This window comes from Ochotona princeps, chromosome 16 (assembly GCF_030435755.1).
Source record: "Ochotona princeps isolate mOchPri1 chromosome 16, mOchPri1.hap1, whole genome shotgun sequence".
NCBI classification, from domain to species: Eukaryota; Metazoa; Chordata; class Mammalia; order Lagomorpha; family Ochotonidae; genus Ochotona; species Ochotona princeps.
In genome coordinates, this window is record NC_080847.1 from 14227546 (window position 1) to 14247496 (window position 19951).

The 19951-nt window shown below is 44.9% G+C and overlaps 1 protein-coding gene across 2 annotated transcripts in view; it reads right to left on the reverse strand.

Annotated features, from left to right (window-relative positions):
- NFATC3 (nuclear factor of activated T cells 3) overlaps positions 1–16886 on the reverse strand; it is a 114330-nt gene extending 97444 nt beyond the window's left edge. For both annotated transcript variants that reach the window (XM_058674782.1, XM_058674783.1), the window contains exon 1: positions 16468–16886. In XM_058674782.1, the coding sequence (XP_058530765.1) occupies positions 16468–16570 (103 nt within the window). In that variant the 5' untranslated portion in view covers positions 16571–16886. The remainder of the gene's footprint in view (positions 1–16467) is intronic.
- Between the last annotated feature and the right edge of the window lie 3065 nt (positions 16887–19951).

Genomic DNA, 19951 nt, shown 5'->3' on the forward strand with positions numbered 1-19951 from the left:
TGCTTGTGTAACTTTGATAACACTGTGATAATTAAATAAAGTTCCGTGCAGTAGCCTAGTGGATAAAGTCCTCCCCTTGCACACACTGGGATCCATAAGGGCGCTGGTTCTAAACCTAACAGCTCCACTTCCCATCCAGCTCCCTGCTTGTGGCCTGGGAAAGCATTCAAGGACGGCCTAAAGCCTGGGGACCCTGCACCAGCATGGGAGATCTGGAAGAAGCTCCTGGCTCCTGGCTCCTGGTTCCTGGTTCCTGGCTCCTGGCTTCGGATCGGCTCAGCTCCAGCTCCAGCCGTTGCGGTTACTTGGGGAATGAATCAGTGGACAGATCTTTCTCTCTGTCCTTCTCTCTGTATATCTGACTTTCCAATTTAAATAAATGTCTTAAAAAAAGAGAGAGAAAAAAAAGAAAAAGTTCTCTTTTTAAAAAAGATTTATCCAATTTTATTGCAAAGTCAGATAAATGGTATAATTTCATTCTTCCTGGTAGCTGAATGGTATTCCATGGAATAGATGTACCACAGCTTCTTCTTTTTTTAAAAAAACAAAAAAGATTTATTCAGTTTATTACAAAGTCAGATATACAGAGAGGAGGAGAGACAGAGAGGAAGATCTTCTGTCCGATGTTTCACTCCCCAAGTGAGCCGCAACGGCCGGTGCTATGCCTATCCGAAGCTGGGAACCAGGAACCTCTTCCATTTCTCCCACACGGGTGCAGGGTCCCAAATCTCTGAGCCGTCCTTACCTGCTTTCCCAGGCCACAAGCAGGGAGCTGGATGGGAAGTGGAGCTGCCGGAATTAGAACCGGCGCCCATATGGGATCCTGGTGCTTTCAAGGCGAGGACCTTAGCCGCTAGGCCACGCTGCCGGGCCCACCACAGCTTCTTTAATCACTCTTCTTTGGAGATACATCTGGTTTGTTTCCATGTCTTTGCTATTGTGGATTGTGCTATGGAAGATCTTTCTCTCTCTCTCCTTCTCTTTGGAAATCTGCCTTCCCAATAAATAAATAAATAAATCTTAAAAACGAAACAAAAATTTTTATTTTTTATTTGAAAGGCAAAGTAACAGAGAGAGAGGGAGAGACAGGGAGGGAATTATCCATTCACTAATTTACTTTCCAAATGGTTGCAACGGCTTCCTAGGGGAAGTTCCTAGGGGAAGTTCACCCATTGCAGCCATCTGGGGAGTGAACCAACGGATGAAGTTTTGTCTCTCTCTCTCTCTTTCAAATAAAATGAGTATTTTTTTAATTGGACTATGTATCATATTTAAGATGCAGTAGCAGATTAAGCTGAGGCCTGCAACACTGGTGTCCTATTGGGTCACCAATTCATGAATTGTCACAGCTGCTCCAATTTCAATCCAGCCCCCTGCTAACGGCCTAGGACTATAAACTACACGAGGTAAAGAATCAGTCTTATTTACCAGTTTCCACAGGCTTGTCATAATATCTGGCATATATTTTTATTAAAATGAATTATCTACTACCATAACTGACCCAAACTAGAAAAACAATCTCCTTCCTCTCTCCCAGCTCAAATATTGACAGATCATATAAATTTCTTTCCTTCAAACCTATCTCAATTCTATATCTATTCTTTTATCTTCACTGCTTATCATGTCTCAGAAGAACTCATTTGTCTTTGTCTTCATTCCTGCTTTTCTCATCTATTACCCGCAGTGATCAGAAATCGGAGCCAGGGATCTGACAATCCTGTCCAGGCCTCCATCAGCCCTTCAACGGCTCCCTGCTGTCCTCAAACTCAAATCCAATTTCTTCAATATAACATAACAGGATCTCCCCCAGCCACCTCTGGGCACTGCAAAATCCTGACTCACCTCCTTTCCAAATTAAAGGACTGTGCTGTTTAACCTGTGGCTTTGGGTACAGTATTTAATCTGCAAAATCCAAGTCTCTCCTAACCCATCTGGTGAAGTCTTACTGCATTCAGTTTAACTTCATCCTCTTCTGTGAAGCTCTCAGAAAACTATCTGTATCAGTTACATCTTTTTTATTTTATTTTATTTTTAAAGATTTATTTATTGGGGCCCGGCGGCATGGCCTATCGGCTAAAGTTCTCGCCTTGAATGCCCTGGGATCCCATATGGGTGGCGGTTCTAATCCTGGCAGCTCCACTTCCCATCCAGCTCCCTGCTTGTGGCCTGGGAAAGCAGGTAAGGACGGCTCAGAGATTTGGGACACTGCACCCATGTGGGAGAAATGGAAGAGGTTCCTGGTTCCCAGCTTCGGATAGGCATAGCACCGGCCGTTGCGGCTCACTTGGGGAGTGAAACATCGGACAGAAGATCTTCCTCTCTGTCTCTCCTCTCTGTATATCTGACTTTGTAATAAAAATAAATAAACATTTAAAAAAAAGATTTTTTTTTTGCCATTGAAAAGGCAGATAAAGAGAGAGGAAGATCTTTCATCCACTGATTCACTCTCCAAGTGAGCACAATGGTTGGTGCTATGCCAATCTGAAGCCAGGAGCCAGGAACCTCCTCCAGGTCTCCCACCCCGGGTGCAGGGTCCCAAGGCTTTGAGCTGTCCTCGACTGCTTTCCCAGTCCACAAGCAGGGAGCTGTATGGGAAGTGGAGCTGCCGGGATTAGAATTGGTGCCCATATGGGATCCTAGCGTGTTCAAGGCAAGGACTTTAGCTTCTAGGTCACTGTGCTGGGCCCACAACATTTTTTAAATTTACATGTGTACTCTAATAGACTGAAATAATATCTAATTTGCTTTCCCAATATTGTTAAATTTTGAGAGGGAAAGAGATAAAAAGATTTTTCCATCTGCTGGTTCACTCCCCAAATGCTCAGACTGTAGCATGTCAACCAGCAGGAGCTTAAAACCCATTCCAGGTCTCCCATGTGACTGGCTGGGGCTAAACTAGTAAAGCTACCAGCTTTTGCTTCCCAGGGTGCATATCAGCAGGAAAGTGAAACCAAGGACACTAGCACCCCAAGAGGCTCTTACCATCACACCCAACGACTTGCCCCAGGACTTCTCAAAGGCTGAATGATTATTGTACCAGCCCACCTTCTTGAGGTCCCTTCCAGCACACTCTAAGATCTGATATAATATTCCTGTCTAGCTACATTTCTGCATCTTCATCAACTCCCATGTCCAAACCAAGAAGTTTGACAAAGAAAAAGCAGAAATAGCAATTACATGGTAAAAGTCATATTTACACTTTCTAATTCCTCAGTTCCTAGCACACTGTGTGTAGTACGTACAGATGATTTCCATGGGTCACCCCCTCCCTCCTAGTATCCATTTTTCCTTGTTTTTCCCTAATAAACTTCCTTCTGTGTATCCATTCCTCTCACACACAGTCATGTGTTACAGGAGAAACCAACCACATCCTGAGACCAACAGATATATCTAGTTGGCTAAGAATAATTCCATCCGTCTCTACCGTGACTAATTTAGGAAAGAGAATGTAACCCAGTTTTGGTCCATGAAATTCAAGGTTAAGTTTGGTGAAGGCTTCTGGAAAAGACCTTTCTTTCCTTAAAAAGAAAAAAGGTATCATAATCTTGCATCTGTCTCTTTCCCAATCTCTATCAGATATCAACCCCAAATGTAAATATTTTGCACACACTAAAGCAGAAAATGTTTTTTTTTTACCTTTTTCCCATTAGTATTATTATTTTAAATTTGGAATTTTATGGTACAATTCTGTAGGGTCTGGGATTTCCCCATCCTCCTCCCCAAACTCACACCTCCCAAAGTTTTAAGCATCTTACTATTTCTTCCTAACAATGATCAGAAAACTGAAAAAAAAAAAATCAACCAACAGTGAACAGTCAATATTTACTAGCTAATTCATGTAATGAAAGAACTCTGATGCCTTTGCACTGAGAGGGAGAGTCCTGGTAAAGCTCAGACAACTGTGTACACATAAAAAAGAAAGAGGTAATAAACAAAGAGAAGTTCAAAAAACAGTACTGATCTTGAGAGATAAGAATAAACGGCAGATGGCAAATTGGTCAAAATATCAAGAAGAAAATATGCTATCAGTGTTAGTAACTATAGAAGCCCAAACAACTGTACTTGCCTCCTAAATTCAACCACACAAATAAACCACTCTGAGCAGAGGTGGAGTGGAAAGGGGGTGGGGCACACCACAACATTTGAAAGCAAAATGTTAACCTAAAAAAAGACAGACAACCACTGCCCTAATTAGTAACTGAGCATTTTAAATATTGCGAACTTTCCTCTCACTTAGGTTTAGGGCTATTTTAATGAAGAGCCTTCAAGTGATCACCAATCAGACCCTAACCAGGACACTGGAAGGGGCTGCCAAGGAGAAATGCCAAAGCTCCCTACCAGTACAATGCACTGAAACCATGAAACAGTACTACTTCCTAACCTACAGATCCACAGAGAAACGAAGAGAAGAAAAGGCCCCAGACACCCAGGTGTGGGCCTGGCATTGTCAGGGATTCACCTACCACTCTGCTCCATCACTGCTACCATGTTTATATTTCTAGAGAGCAGGCAAGAAAGAGAGATCCCTCCTGCAGCTATTCTGAGTCAAAAGCAGAAAATCTAGTCACAGGAACACCTGTAACTTACATGCCCTGGCTCAGATATGCTCCATGCCACATGCTCACCATCAGCCTTGCTTTCACCAAGGAGAATTTTTTTTTCTGTAAACTATTTCTAAGAGTAGAAAGGAAATAGGCAGGTACAGCAAAAAGAGTTCAAAGTTTAAGTCATAAAACCAATAATCACATCCTAACTAATCCACTTTCCAGATGGCCAATCTATCTAAATTTGTTTCTTTATGTATGAAGTGGAAATAATATATACCTCTCTAGGTTATTATGATTCTTGATGATAAGCATTCTAAAATATCTTGTATATAATACAGGACACACAATACAGAAAACTTACAAAACTGATCAAAAGCACAGACTGTGCAAAAACAACTTCTAAAGATTTATTTTTTTTATTTTTATTGGAAAATCAGACATACAAAGAGGAGGAGAGAGAGTGAGAAAGATCTTCTGTCCGATGATTCACTCCCCAAGTGAGCGCAACGGGCCGGTGCTATGCTGATCCGAAGCCAAGATCCAGGAACTTCTTCCAGGTCTCCCACACCGGTGCAGGGTCCCAAGGCTTTGGGCGCCGTCCTTGACTGCTTTCCCAGGCCACAAGCAGGGAGCTGGATGGGAAGCGGGGCTGCCGGGATTAGAATCGGTGCCCATATGGGATCCCGGGGCGTTCAAGGCAAGGACTTCAGCCACTAGGTCACGCCGCCGGGCCCAAAAACAACTTCTAGAAGCATCAAACATAAATTAAGCAACTAATAAAGAGGAAAGGACTAGAAGTCAGAGTCACCAGGTTACTGCTTAGATGCTACCTGGTTACACAACCCTGGGCAACTCAAGTTAAGCCTTAGTTTCCTCCCTTATACAATGGAATGCCTGATTTAGTCTGAACCTATTCTGTGCTTTCTAGCAATGTCACTCCAGCAGCAATAACAGTCAATCTACAAACTAGTTCTAGAACTTGATACTTACCAAAATAACGTCTGTAAACTATGCCACAAAAAAGACAGGCTGTAAAACGTGTATGTCAGAGGCAATTCCAACAAATGCTAAAACCAAAAGGTTTCATACTGTGTTGAAAAACAATGAAAACCGGACCTGGCGGCGTGGCCTAGTGGCTAAAGTCCTCGCCTTGAACGTGCCAGGATCCCATATGGTCGCCGGTTCTAATCCCGGCAGCTCCACTTCCTCTCTGTCTCTCCTCCTCTCTGTATATCTGACTTTGTAATAAAAATAAAATAAATCTAAAAAAAAAAAAAGAAAGAAAAAAAAAAGAAAAACAATGAAAAAGAAAAACAATGAAAACCAAATTGCAGGGCCCAGCGGCGTGGCCTAGCGGCTAAAGTCCTCGCCTTGAACGTCCCGGGATCCCATCTAGGTGCTGGTTCTAATCCCGGAAGCTCCACTTCCCATCCAGCTCCCTGCTTGTGGCCTGGGAAAGCAGGAGGACGGCCCAATGCTTTGGGACCCTACACCCGTGTGGGAGACCCGGAAGAGGTTCCTGGTTCCTGGCTTCGGATCGGCACAGAACAGGCCGCTGCACTCACTTGGGGAGTGAATCATCAGATGGAAGATCTTCCTCTCTGTCTCTCCTCCTCTCTGTACATCTGACTTTGTAATAAAAAATAAATAAATTTTAAAAAAAAGAAAATCAAATTGCAGATAACAAGCTTGATATTACTTGATATTACTTTTTGAAAAACATTTATTTGTTTGTATATTTATTTGAAGTCAGAGTGAGGGACAGAGAGGGGAGGGAGAAAAAGAGAAACACGGGAGGAGAGGGAGAGAGTGGGGGAGTTACCAATCATCTAACCCTTTCAAAAAGATAGCCATAGCTAATTCAATAAAGCAAAAAGCTTCAGGGCTGGTATTGCAGTATAGCTGCCTGGTTAGCCGAAGCCTGTGATGCCCGCAACCCATATGAATTACGGGTCAAGTCTGGGCTACTCCCTTTTCCCATCCAGCTCCCTGCTCATGTGCCTGGGAAAACAGCATGTGCTTGGGTTCCTGCAACCATGTGCAAGACCCAGATGAAGCTTAAGGCTCCTGGCTTCAGCATGGCCCATCACTGACTGCTATGGCCATTTGGGAAGAGAAATCAGTGGATGGGAGAGCTCTGTCTATTCCTGTCTCTGTAACTTTACCTTTGAAATAATTAAATCTTTTTTTAAAAGCTTTCAGGGCCCGGCGGCGTGGCCTAGCAGCTAAAGTCCTCGCCTTGGACACGCCAGGATTCCATATGGGCTCTGGTTCTAATCCTGGCAGCTCCACTTCCCATCCAGCTCCCTGATTATGGCCTGGGAGGGCAGTTGAGAACGGCCCAAAGCCTTGGGTCCCTGCATATATGTTGGAGACCTGGAGGAGTCTCCTGGCTCCTGGCTTTGGATCGGCTCAGCTTGGGGAGTGAACCAGCAGATGGAAGATCTTTGTCTCTCCTCCTCTATGTAAATCTGACTTTCCAATAAAAAATAAAATAAATAAAATAAAAGCTTTCAGAAATATACTTACATTTGATGTAAAACAAAATTACTGAAAAAACAATCATGAAAAATTAGATTTAAACTGATAATTTGAGTTCAGATAATCCTAATTTTTTTTAGGATTTTTTTTTTTTTAATTGGAAAGGCAGATATACAGCGAGAAGGAGAGGCAGAAAGATCTTCCACCCAAAGATTCACTCCCCAAGTGACTGCAACAGATACAGCTGAGCTAATCCGAAGCCAGCAGCCAGGAGCTTCATCTGGGTCTCCTGCGCAGATACAGGGTCCCAAGGCTGTGGGCAATCCTCGACTGCTTTCCCTGCCCACATGCGGAGAGCTGGATGGGAAGTGGGGCCACCGGGATTAGAACTGTCGCCCATATGAGATACCGATGCACACAAGATGAGGACTTCAGCTGCTAGGCTACCATGCCAGGCCCAATGCTACATTTTAAATTTAACAGTGGAGGTGATGAAAATTTAACTCAAATTTAATGCAAAAATTTAAGTCACTATAGGAAAGTCAAGCCTTTAAGCTATTTTTTCAGTGTATCTGAGATTTTCACTTTTAGACTTAGTTTCTTTTTTTTTTTTAAGATTTATTCATTTTATTACAGCCAGATATACAGAGAGGAAGATCTTCCGTCCGATGATTCACTCCCCAAGTGAGCCGCAACAGGCCGATGCGCGCCGATCCGAAGCCGGGAACCAGGAACCTCTTCCAGGTCTCCCACACGGGTGCAGGGTCCCAATGCATTGGGCCATCCTCTCCTGCTTTCCCAGGCCACAAGCAGGGAGCTGGATGGGAAGTGGAGCTTCCGGGATTAGAACCGGCGCCCATATGGGATCCCGGGACGTTCAAGGCGAGGACTTTAGCCGCTAGGCCACGGCGCCAGGCCCCAAGACTTACTTTCTTTTTGCACATCAATATTTTACCTAGAACAGTCCAAATAACTAAATTCCAACTTTTCTAAGTTCTCAATTTATATTATACGACTATGTAAGTCTTACAAGCTCTTACTGTTCCTTTTTCCAAAAGTTTTCCAAATTCAGGTAAACAGGTGAAAGTCATACAACACAATTACATAAACATTACCAGAAATGCTGAAATATATACAGGCACACATTGTTTCAGTTAAAATTACAGCTGTTTAAAAAGTTTGTGCTTACTTACAACTCTCTAAGTCTACACTCATTTCTCTTAAATTCCACAGTTACCTGAATCTCATATGGTTTGCTGGGGCAAATTTGATGACTTAGATTTCATTTTAAAAGTCAGGCTAACTGCCAAGCCTGACCCCCTAGGACAATAGCTTCCTTATTTGTGGCTGTTGTGAGCAGCTGAACTACCACTTACTATCAAATGAGGCTGAGCATACTCAGGTTTCCTGCCTCTTTCTCTACAGGAGGGCTTCTCTATTTAAAACAAAACATTACCATATTTAATCATTTACTGTTCAAATGGCAATACTGAGAAGGAAATTAGTCATAAAACTCACCATCCACCCCAAATTTTACCTTACACATCAGTATTTATGATTAAATCTAAAGAAAAATGAATAATGTCTCCACTGAAAAAGCAAGCAGAGCTCAAAAACAGAGGAATAATATTTCAATAAAAAACACACTTTTACATACAGTGTACTGGCTACCCGTGAATTGCAAGCTTATTGTTCTTTTTTTAATTTTTATTGGAAAGTAAGATACACAGAAAGAGGAGAGAGAGGAAGATTTTCTATCAGCTGGAAGGAGTTCAGCCAACCCAAAGTCAAGAGCCAGAAGCCAGGAGCTTCATCCCAAGGTTTTAGGCTGTCCACTGATTCACCAGGCCACAAGCAGGGAGCTGGATGGGAAATGGGGCTGTCAGGATTAGAACCAGAGCCCATATGGGATCCTGGTAATGCGAGGCAAGGACTAGCTGCTAGGTTATCGCGCTGGGCCAAAACTGCAAGTTTATTATAAGGTGATTCTACAACATATCCTACATAAATACCCTTTAATGCTTAACAATAAAAATGAGGCCCAGGGCCCAGCACGGTAGCCCAGTGGCTAAAGTCCTCGCCTTGAACACGCCAAGGATCCCAAATGGGTGGCGGTTCTAATTCCGGCAGCTCCACTTCCCATCCAGCTCCCTGCTTGTGGCCTGGGAAAGCAGTTGAGGACGGCCCAAAGCCTTGGGACCCTGCACCCATGCAGGAGACCTGGAGGAAGCTCCTGGCTCCTGGCTTTGGGTTGGCGCAGCAGCAACCATTGCAGTCACTTGGGGAGATGAAAGATATTTCTCTCTTTCTCTCCTCCTCTCTGCATATATCTAACTTTCCAATAAAAATAAATAAATCTTTTTGTAAAAAGACGTCAGGTTTGGGCCCGGCAGCGTGGCCTAGCGGCTAAAGTCCTCGCCTTGAATGCCCCGGGATCCCATATGGGCGCCGGTTCTAATCCCGGCAGCTCCACTTCCCATCCAGCTCCCTGCTTGTGGCCTGGGAAAGCAGTTGAGGACGGCCCAGTGCTTTGGGACCCTGCACCCGCGTGGGAGACCCGGAAGAGGTTCCTGGTTCCCGGCTTCGGATCGGCGCGTACCGGCCCGTTGTGGCTCACTTGGGGAGTGAATCATCGGACGGAAGATCTTCCTCTCTGTCTCTCCTCCTCTGTATATCTGACTTTGTAATCAAATAAATAAATCTTTAAAAAAAAAAAAAAGATGTCAGGTTTATCACTTAAGTATATATATAAATGTTCAGAATACATACTGAAATAACCCTTTTGAACCGGCAAGTGGGAAAACCTAAAAATGCAGGAACTCCCTAAAACTTTCACTCACTAATTTGCATCATTAAATTCTGCTGATAATCCTGAGAGCAGCATCCTTCAACCCCTAACAGGAAATGTGTACTCTTCTAAGCAAGATGGTGAAATGTTTATTATTGACTCAATTGCCTAATACATATTGTTACTCCAGTCAAGTCTACAGAAAGCTGCCTATGGTTTGAAAATAGGACTTGGCAGCAATCAGACCCTCCTTTACAGAACCTAATGGGGCTGTAAACACACCACAACAGTTCTACAGGAACCGAAACAAGCAACTTCCCTTTTTCAGACTGATTTAAATATCCAATTATACATAGTATAGTTAATAAATCAACACTCTTTCACACCCTACTGAGTCAGTAACAATCTAAATTCCAGAAAGAAGAAAAGCATAATTAAGAACAAATAACCTTCAGGACTTACACTTCGCAAAATGAAAAAGAAAAAAGAAGTAACAATGAAAACTAAGATCAGAATTAATGGGATAAAATTAAAATGTCTAAAACTAAACATTCCAACATAAATAAGGTTTAAACTACTAGATCTCTAATTTGCTTGTACTCTTTAGTTTTAAGACTAATTTATTTAAAAAGCAGAAGTCTCAAAAATAAAGGAAAGGAAAACAACGAAAGAAAGGCAGAGCAGGAGGGAGGTAGGGGTGGATTTTACAGAACAGATGCTCCATCTCCTGGTTCATGCCAAGTGGCTGCCCTGGGCCAGGACCACACCAAAGACCACAGCAGGGGCTCTCAAGTGGGTGCAGGGGCCCTCACCCCCACTTCCTGCTGTTTTCCCTGGTGCATTAGTAGGGAGCTGGATCAAAACTGGAACAGCCATGACTGGAAGCAGCACTCCAACATGGGATGAGCACTGCAAGCGCAGGCCTAATTCACTGTGTCACAACATTAGTCTCTCTCAATATTTTAATTCAGTACAATGTGAAGAAGGTTCGAGAGGGAAGTAAAGGCCTATCAGAGTGTATGTTTTCACATTGTTGCAGGGGTAGATACTGTGGCATGGTAGTTAAATCACCAATTTGGGATGTCACATTCCACACAGGAGTGCTGGCTCCAGTCCCTGCTACTCCATCGGGATCCAGCTTCCTGCTAATACACACCCTGTAGATAACAGATGCTTCAAACACTTGGAAACTTGATATGTAGCTGACCCAGACTGAGCTCTGGGTTCCTGACATCAGCCTATTCCAGACTCAGCTGCTGCAGAAATTCAGGGAAGTGAATTAGCAATGAAGATTCTCTTTCTCTGCCTTTCAAATAAATAACAAATAACTTATCTCATTTTTTTATGATATAACAAGAACCTCAGTTAAAAGAAAAAAAAATCTAACCTGCAAAGGGAGAAAATGAAACCTTAAAAAGTAAGAAAATGATGAGACAGTCATGCTCACATGGACCAGATTTCCAAGCACTGACTCTAGAGTTCAGAAAATGATCTGTACAACTTCCTCAACTTGTCAAATGAAAAAGTTGTGTATTAGAGTAAAATTCAAAAAAGTCACACACATGAGCCCGGCGCGGTGGTAGAGGCTAAAGTCCTCACCTTGAAAGCGTCGGGATCCCATGTGGGCGCCAGTTCTAATCCTGGCAGCCCCGCTTCCCATCCAGCTCCAAGCTTGTGGCCTGGGAAAGCAGTCGAGGATGGCCCAAAGCCTTGGGATCTGCACCCGTGTGGGAGACCTGGAAGAAATTCCTGGATCCTGGCTTTGGATCGGCACAGCACCGGCAGTTGTGCTCACTTGGGAAGTGAATCATAGGATGGAAGATCTTCCTCTCTGTCTTTCCTCCTCTCTGTATATCTGACTTTGCAATAAAAATAAAATAAATCTTAAAAACAAGTCACATATATTGTAATAAAGTAAAAATACACACAGGGAGCTACTATTGTGACACAGTGGGTGGAGCCTGCACTTGAGACACCAGCATTACATATGGGTACTGGTGCAAGACTAAGCAGATGTGCTTCCCATCCAACAACCTGCTAATGTTTTTGGGAGAACAGCAGAGGATGACTCAAGGCTTTGAATCCCTGCATTCAACATGGAACAGGCTTGCAAGAAATTCCAGGCTCCTGGCTTTGGCCTGTCCCAGCTTTTACCACTGTAGCCATTGGGGGAGTGAACCAATGGAGGAAGTTCAACTGCTCTGTCTCTCCCTCTCTTTAAATCTGCCTTTCAAGTAACAAATAAATCTTTGGGCCCAGCACAATAGTGTAGCGGCTAAAGTCCTCACCTTGAACGCGCCGGGATCCCACGTGTGCAGCGGTTGTAATTCTGGCAGCCCCGCTTCCCATCCAGCTCCCTGCTTGTGCCCTGGGAAAGCAGTCGAGGATGGCCCAAAGCCTTTGGACCCTGCACCCGCGTGGGAAGCCCGGAAAAGGCTCCTGGATCCTGGCTTTGGATTGGCTCAGCTCCAGCCATTGTGACCCCTTGGGGAGTGAACCATCAGAGAGATCTTTCTGTCTCTCCGCCTTTCTGTATATCTGCCTTTCCAATAAAAATAAATAAATCTTTAAAAACAAAACAAATAACAAATAAATCTTTCAAAAAATACATATTGCATCTAAGATATTTTCCCCTTTTGAAAAACAAAAGATAACATAATAAACACAGTATAGCAAACATTCCTCCCAGTCTCATTCAGGACTTGAAAGTAAATATTTAATAATGAACCCTGAGAATGAAACTTTGAATTTGCAAAAGTAAAGATTACTGCAATATCAAACTAAATATTGAGATACACAATCAGTACACTAAAACAGAGTACCTGAAGCTGCCTTTTATAATGGCAAAGAATGTTAATGGAATAAACATTTGCCCATTTTTTTTTTAAAGATTTATTATTATTGGAAAGCCGGATATACACAGAGGAGGAGAGACAGAGAGGAAGATCTTCCATCCGATGTTTCACTCCCCAAGTGAGCCGCAACGGGCCGGTGCACGCCGATCTGATGCCGGGAACCAGGAACCTCTTCCAGGTCTCCCACGTGGGTGCAGGGTCCCAAAGCTTTGGGTCGTCCTCAACTGCTTTCCCAGGCCACAAGCAAGGAGCTGAATGGGAAGTGGAGCTGCCAGGATTAGAACCGGCGCCCATATGGGCTCCCAGGGCGTTCAAGGCGAGGACTTTAGCCGCTAGGCCACGCAGCCGGGCCCACATTTGCCCATTTTAAACTCCTTATTTACTACTGAGATGTAGCATAAATTTGAAGCTAGGCAGTATGTAAAAAAATTTAGCAAAATGGTATGAATCAGTTCTAAATGGAAAAAATAACAGACTACACTAAAAAAAAGCCAGACTCTAAGGTCTTAAGTTTTCTCCAGTAAAAAAAAAAAAAATCTCAAAACACCTAAGCAAGCAATAAGTCCATCACAAACGTATTCAATTTTATCAAGTACACCTCAAATCATCTAATCTATATGTTAACAAGATTACTTAGGGACCATTCCTACATTCAGCCCTCAGGTTTGTCTTCACTTTCCAGCCCCTAATCCCACCAAGTGTTTTTTAGAACCCTTCTCCCTCTGATGGGCAGCATGCCCAGGGGGTCAGTCAGGCAGCAACATGGGATTCCTACATCCACATCAGATTACATGCTCAATACCTGGTTACTCTGTTTCCAAATCAACTTCCTGCGAATGCAGCTAGGAAGACAGCAAATGAAAGATGGCCCACTTATTGAGTTCCTGTTACCCAGGTGGAAGATCCAGATATAGTTTCAAGATACTGACTCGATCCTGGTACAGCCCTGGGTGTTTCTGTTTCTCTCCTTCTCCCTTTCCCTATCAGTCTTTCAAAATAAATAAATCTCCAAAATATATATATATATATATATATATATATATATATATATATATATATCCCTGTATATATTTTATGTAATACAAGCATTCACAAACTTTCTGAGACATGCAAAAACAATGCAGTTCAAACTTACCAAGAGATACTATCTTATAGAACTATAATTAAAATAAAAGAATTGAAGCAGCTGGCATTAACTTTCTCAACAACAACAAAAAAAAAATGAACACTGATACAAAATTCGTAATTTATTAATTCAACAAATATGGGTTATCTATCATGTATAGTCACTGATAATACAACCAGAAACACTATCGTTGTCCTCAAGGAACTTGCATTCAGCAAGGAAGATCCAAAAACAAGTCAGCATATTGCGATAAAAGCCCAACACAGATCAGAACTGCACCAAAAAAAAAAAAAAAAAAAAAAAAAAACTGCACCAAGCAATCTGATTTGCATATTCCATTTCACTATATATACAGCTTCCCCAAAGCATTTCAGTTAATTCATTTGGTTTCTTCAAACTACATTCTATACTCATGTTTGTAAAAATGAACTTAATTTTCTGAACAAGTAATTCTGAAAATTTAGTTGTGAATACAGAAATCTTTTTCCAAAAGAATTTAAAGATCGGCTATTAGGCTGATTTTTTTCTTTTTAGAAAAATAAAGTGGGGACAAGATAAAAGTGGTGGTTGCTCACTGTGTGAATGCACTAAATTTTTACTTTTTAAATATTTATTTTTATTGGAAAGGCAGATTTACAGAGAGGAGAGAGAGAAAGATCTTCCATCTATTGATTCACTCCTCAAATGGTGGTAATGGCTGGAGCTGAGCTGAGCTGATCTATAGCCAGGAAATTATTTCAGATCTCCCACACGGATGCAGGGTGCTAAGACTCTGGACCATCCTCGACTGCCTTCCCAGGCCACAAGCAGGGAGCTGGATGGGAAATGGAGCAGCCAGGCCACGAACCAGTGCCCATATGGGATTCAGGCGCTTTGCAGGGGAAAGGATTAGCCAACTGAGACATCATACCAGGCCCTAAATTGTTGACTTTTAAGATATTTCACTTTACTTAAATTAGAGTTCACCTTAATAAAAAACTAAAAAATCACCTACTTGAATACTTTAAAAAGAACTCTACCACAAACAAAACTATTCACGTCTAGTTTTGGAAATTTCAATTATGAAGAAAACTCCAAATCTGAAATCCTAAACACATTTCAAAAGCAAAATATTTTTGTGTACAGCGAAAATTGTTTTTCTAAACCATTTTCATAAATTTTAAATGTTATCTGATACATATATATACATATTCCTACTAATCCAGTGATACATTTATTTGGCTAACACCTTTTTTCATCACATATTTGGTATATAATGTGCTCTTGTCAAGGTGATGACCAATAAATTTGTTGATATCAGCAACTTCGTCATTTCCAAAGAATACTCAGTAAAAATTAAACTGTTTTTATCTGTTTAGTCTCATTAACCTAAGTACAATTCAATGCCACCCTCTCCACAAATTTCACTTTTCACATTTCCTCCTCTGCTTTAAAAAGCATCAGGATTCAGTCGGCCTGGCAGCCTAGTTATTTTGACAGTGCCTCCTCCCTCTGTTTCCCAAACTCCTTGGTGAAATTCAGTACTCTTCCCACTAGCACAATACTACAAAGTATTTAATAGGACCTGCCAGGTAATAGCCATTCAAATGGTGTTAGCGGAAGTGAAAATAAATGCAGCCAAAACGTAATTATAAATTATTTACTATGCTGAAAAAGACATCTGACAACCGAAGACCGAAAGGACTACCGCACCACCCACAACATGCTTATGCTCTGCTTGTCAACCCAACTCCACCCAAGGGTATGTTAACCAGCCATATGAGCATGGATTCCCGAACACTGGGAGAGAAGAAACAAGGATTACTCTATCCAACTCCTTCTTGAAGTAGACCTACATGCATTACAAGAAAAACTGAACTTAATGAACCACAAAACTCCAAACCAGGTCACAGCCGAGGCCCAAGTCATCCTGTTTCTATTTCCTGATTGGTCTGACCTGCCAGAATTACGATGCCCAAGCTACCCAATTTACGATTCCCTTTAAAATATCTTCGGGGTATATTTTTTCTTAAAACAAACAAAACTTTCAGAACTTTCTAGATGAATTATGATACAGCTACCCCATTTTTAAAGAATCCCTCTGAAACCCTCTGCTCACACAAAATCCAGTTTTTAGAAATGTTCCGTTATATCGTTAGTCTGGATTAATTATAGGCCATAAACTCGCACAAGTGCAAGTTAACTCGAAAGCAATATTCTCCAAAGCAAAGCCGACTTAAAGACACAAGTGCACGAATCTTTGGATCCCCAAGAATGCGCACGTGTCAAAGTTTAAAAAAAAAACATAAAATATAGATGAAAACTCAAGCAGGCTTCCACTTTGTAGACGAGACCATTTTCTACCACGCTGGCAAAGCAGCGACAACCAGACGCCACTTGGGCAGCCGCCACTACCCTCGGCCTCCCAGCCCGGGACGTCCACTGGCCACAGCCGTTCAGGAGTCCAATTCCCCAACTAGTCCGCTCCCACCCAATCTCGCGGCCAGTACCACGTCGCAGCGATCCACATGCTTCCTCAGCAATTTAAATCCGCTCTCCACTCAAGACAAGCCACACACGCACGGGTTTACTAGTAGCGGGACAATCAAGACGACCAGGAAGGGTGGCGCGAGCTCGTGCGAGGGAGCAAAGGGGTCGACGGTCTTCGCTCACGCCCGGCCCGTCACCCACCTGCAGGCCGCGAGCCCGGGGGCGGCGGCGCCGGCGCCCCGTCCTCGCCAAAGACGAGTTTGAAGTCGAGCTCGTCGTTGGAGCCACAGTTTGCAGTAGTCATCGGCGTGGCCCAGGGTGCTGCGACTCCTACCTCAGGCGGCGGCGGCGGCGGCGGTGGCGGCTGCTCCTTAGCGCCGCTTCATGCCGGGCCGCGCCGGCAAGAAGGTCCCGGGTCCGCCGCAAACTTTCCCTGTAGGAGCCCGCTAAGCCGAATGTCCCGTTCTGAACCAGAGAGCTGGCCGCGCGCCGAGCTGCACCAAGAGCCGCCGTCGCCGCCGAGCAGCCTGTGTCCAAGCCGCCACCACCGCCTCAGCCAAAGTTCCCCGCCCCCCAACAGTCGCCGCCGCCGCGCGCGCCCGCGCAGCGCCGCGCGCCCGGCCCCGCCTCCCGCCGCGTGCCCATCCGGCCGGACCGCTCATAGGCCACTGGAATGGCGGACAACACTAGGGCCCCGCCCCCTTGCCGACCTATCGCGTGACTGCTACCCCAGGAGGAGGAAGTCACGTAGAACAGAGGGCCAAGAGCCCGGCTACCTCCCGGGAGTTGTAGTTTAGCCTTTAGTCCCTCCACTAGTGCTCAGCGAGACGGCCCGTCGAGCCCGGTCTCCACTATAATTGGATCAGGGAAATCATCAGCCAATGGAAAAGGCCCTCTTTCTTTACTAGGCGGGGCTCACGTCGAGGCAAGGGCACCGCCGTTCTGGGATTAAGGGCTCGGTGATGGCTCCCGCCACAGCAAGAGACTCCTCAACACAGGGTTTAGGGAAAACATAGGAACCCCACGGAGTTTCCCGGACACCACTCAAACCCTTATCTTCCTCACCTCAACCCTAATGGCGGAGTCTAAAGAGGACAGGGACCAAAATAAAGTTCTTCATCCATGTTGGATCCCAGCTGAAAAAGCTAGGGTTGAACGAGGCTGGATTCGCTTCAGCTACAAACCCCGTGGGGCGGGACCCGCGTCTCAGTGGCTAAGCTTTTGCTCCCACTAGATAGCCCGGTCAGCTGTTCACCAAAGAGCGTGCGCAGTCTAGGCCCGGTGCCCTGCCGCAAGGTGAGCAGACTGCGGGAAAGCCCTTTGTGGGCTCACACCACTCCCAAGCTCTGACCTCCCCACCCTGACCCACGAACGTGAAAGCGAGATCTTCCCACCCCAACCAGGTGCTATGTGGCACAGTGGGATGTGGTCCCTCCCTCCTATGTAAGCCTACTTCCCCCCAGATGGCCCTCGGGACTAACAATGGAGTTACCAAGGAATCTTTGGGAGATGGGCCTCTGGACTTTACAGGGATGTTCAAAGCACATGAGACATTTAAATGGATTGGCTCATTCCTGCTCACTACTGTGCACTTGGCTTGTGTTGGACCAGGGGATGCACCGACCAGGGAGAGAAAAGGGAAGAGCAAATCTGTAGTCTGTGCAAGATCAGGGCTATGCTAGCAGCTCAGAGAAGGCCTTGACGAAAGTGAGTAGGAATTGGAGAGGGGGGCGGAAGGTGAGAAGGGCAGAAAGCAAATTTCAAAGGTTTGGAGGCCAGAGAACAGTGGGCAAAAGCCAAACGTGAGGCTGGTTGGAATAGGCCGAGCACTGCCAATCTGGACTTTATCCTTAGGGCACTGGAGAGCCACAGAAGGATTTAGGGCAGGGTGCTTAAATATTAAATAGTAAGAGTTCTGGGTGGAACACTGTATTTGACTGGGGAGAAGGTAGCAATGAGGTCAGAGGTGGGTGAGAATGAAACTGGTCGAGGACAGGGAGCACATGGTATAAGCTGTGCTGCTTTCAGAGGGTCCCCAACCCCAGGGCCTAAGAGTACAACCTGCTCCAGACATGTTGCTGGCTCACCGAGTACGTAATCCTTGTAAAGCATCAGGTCCCAGAAAGATGGCCAGTTCCCCTCCCTCTCCCCATAAAATAGGAGGCAACCTCATGATGTGTTCCTCTCCCAAGTTTCCCCTACACATACCTGCCAGATTGGGAGGTGGGCTTCCACCCAACCTTTTTGCCTACAGGTGTGTCTTCACCTAAACTAGGGGCGCACACCAGCAGGAGGCCTGTCAGCCCCATGCATGGGAAGGGAGCACAGAGAAGCTGTAGCCACCGTTAAAATGTTCCCATTCACCCAGTGCTCAAGCGTACATGTGTTTAAAACCACTGAGTACCTGCAAGACACTGAGACAGGATCACATTGTCGGGAGGCTGTTTACAAATCTAATAAAGGGTAATGAGGACACTGACTGCAGCTAGAAGCACTGTCTTTGCAAGAAAAGCAGCAATGGTCTGTGAGCAATTCACTCTGTGAAGGAGCCCGCCCATATACACATTCTCTGTCACCATACCACCACCCAGCTAGGGCTGGGACCTATCCCATGAAGTGATCCCAGGCCAACTGCAAACCCCCTGCCAGTCACTAGATCTGCCTCTAAGCCTCTGACAGCACTGTGAAACCAAAGGCCTGGGGCTCCAGTGCAGCAACCCGAATTCGGTGAAAATGTACTATGTGAGTGTACAGCCCCTCTCCCTCCTGTGTGAATAACAACACCAGCTGCCACCGTGGAAGGTTATCCTGTGTCATCAGATCCATGAGATGGTACAGCTTAGCACAGTCCAATCTCCTGGGTTTTTCTATGCCACAAAACCGCTACCCCAGCTCTTGTTTGACTCTTCTTCTATGCCTACTCCCCACCTCCATGCCAAGGCTGGTCATAGGGGACAGAGGGACTGCCCTTGAGCAGTTACCAATCTGGGCAAAGAAGGCAAGACCAGCCAACTACAAACTCAGATAGTTGCTGAAGTCAGCACAGGCTGCTGAAAAGATAGGATCAGCACTTTGTCCTCAAATGCTGGGCTGAGGAGTTTGGACTTGATCCAGAGGGCAGCCTCATCTCAGTCATCAAAAAGTTCTGAGCACAAGTGACACCTGAAAGGACCTCAGCAGGCCTGTGGGCATGAGACTGCCCACTTGCTGGCAGGCCAGAGGACTGCACAGACTGTGGAGACCTGCCACCTGTCTTGTCTTATTCATCCTTTCCCTCTCCTGCTCATCCCAAAACCATCTGTCACCAAAATGTGAGGAAACAAGGGGAAGTCCTTATCCAGGTGTCTAGAATGGACAAGTGTGTGGCTACCAGCCCAGAGAAGAGTTCGGGAGATTAAGGGGCCTGTCTTAACCATCAGGCCCGAGTCTTCAGCAAATCACTCAACTCCACAATGACTAAACCTCTGTCCAGTGCTTCCCATGCAGGAGCGCCCCCACACTCCAGCTTCGTTCTTAGCAGCAGACCACTGCCTCTGCTTTTTGCTCTCCCACAGCCCAGAAGTGCACCTGACCCTGCCAGAGGAAGGCCTTTCCCAAGAAAACAACATTAGTGAGAGAAGAGATCCAAGATCAAAGCCCAGGCCCTCTGGGGAGGTGGTCTCAGGACTCTGAGCCCACTGGCAAT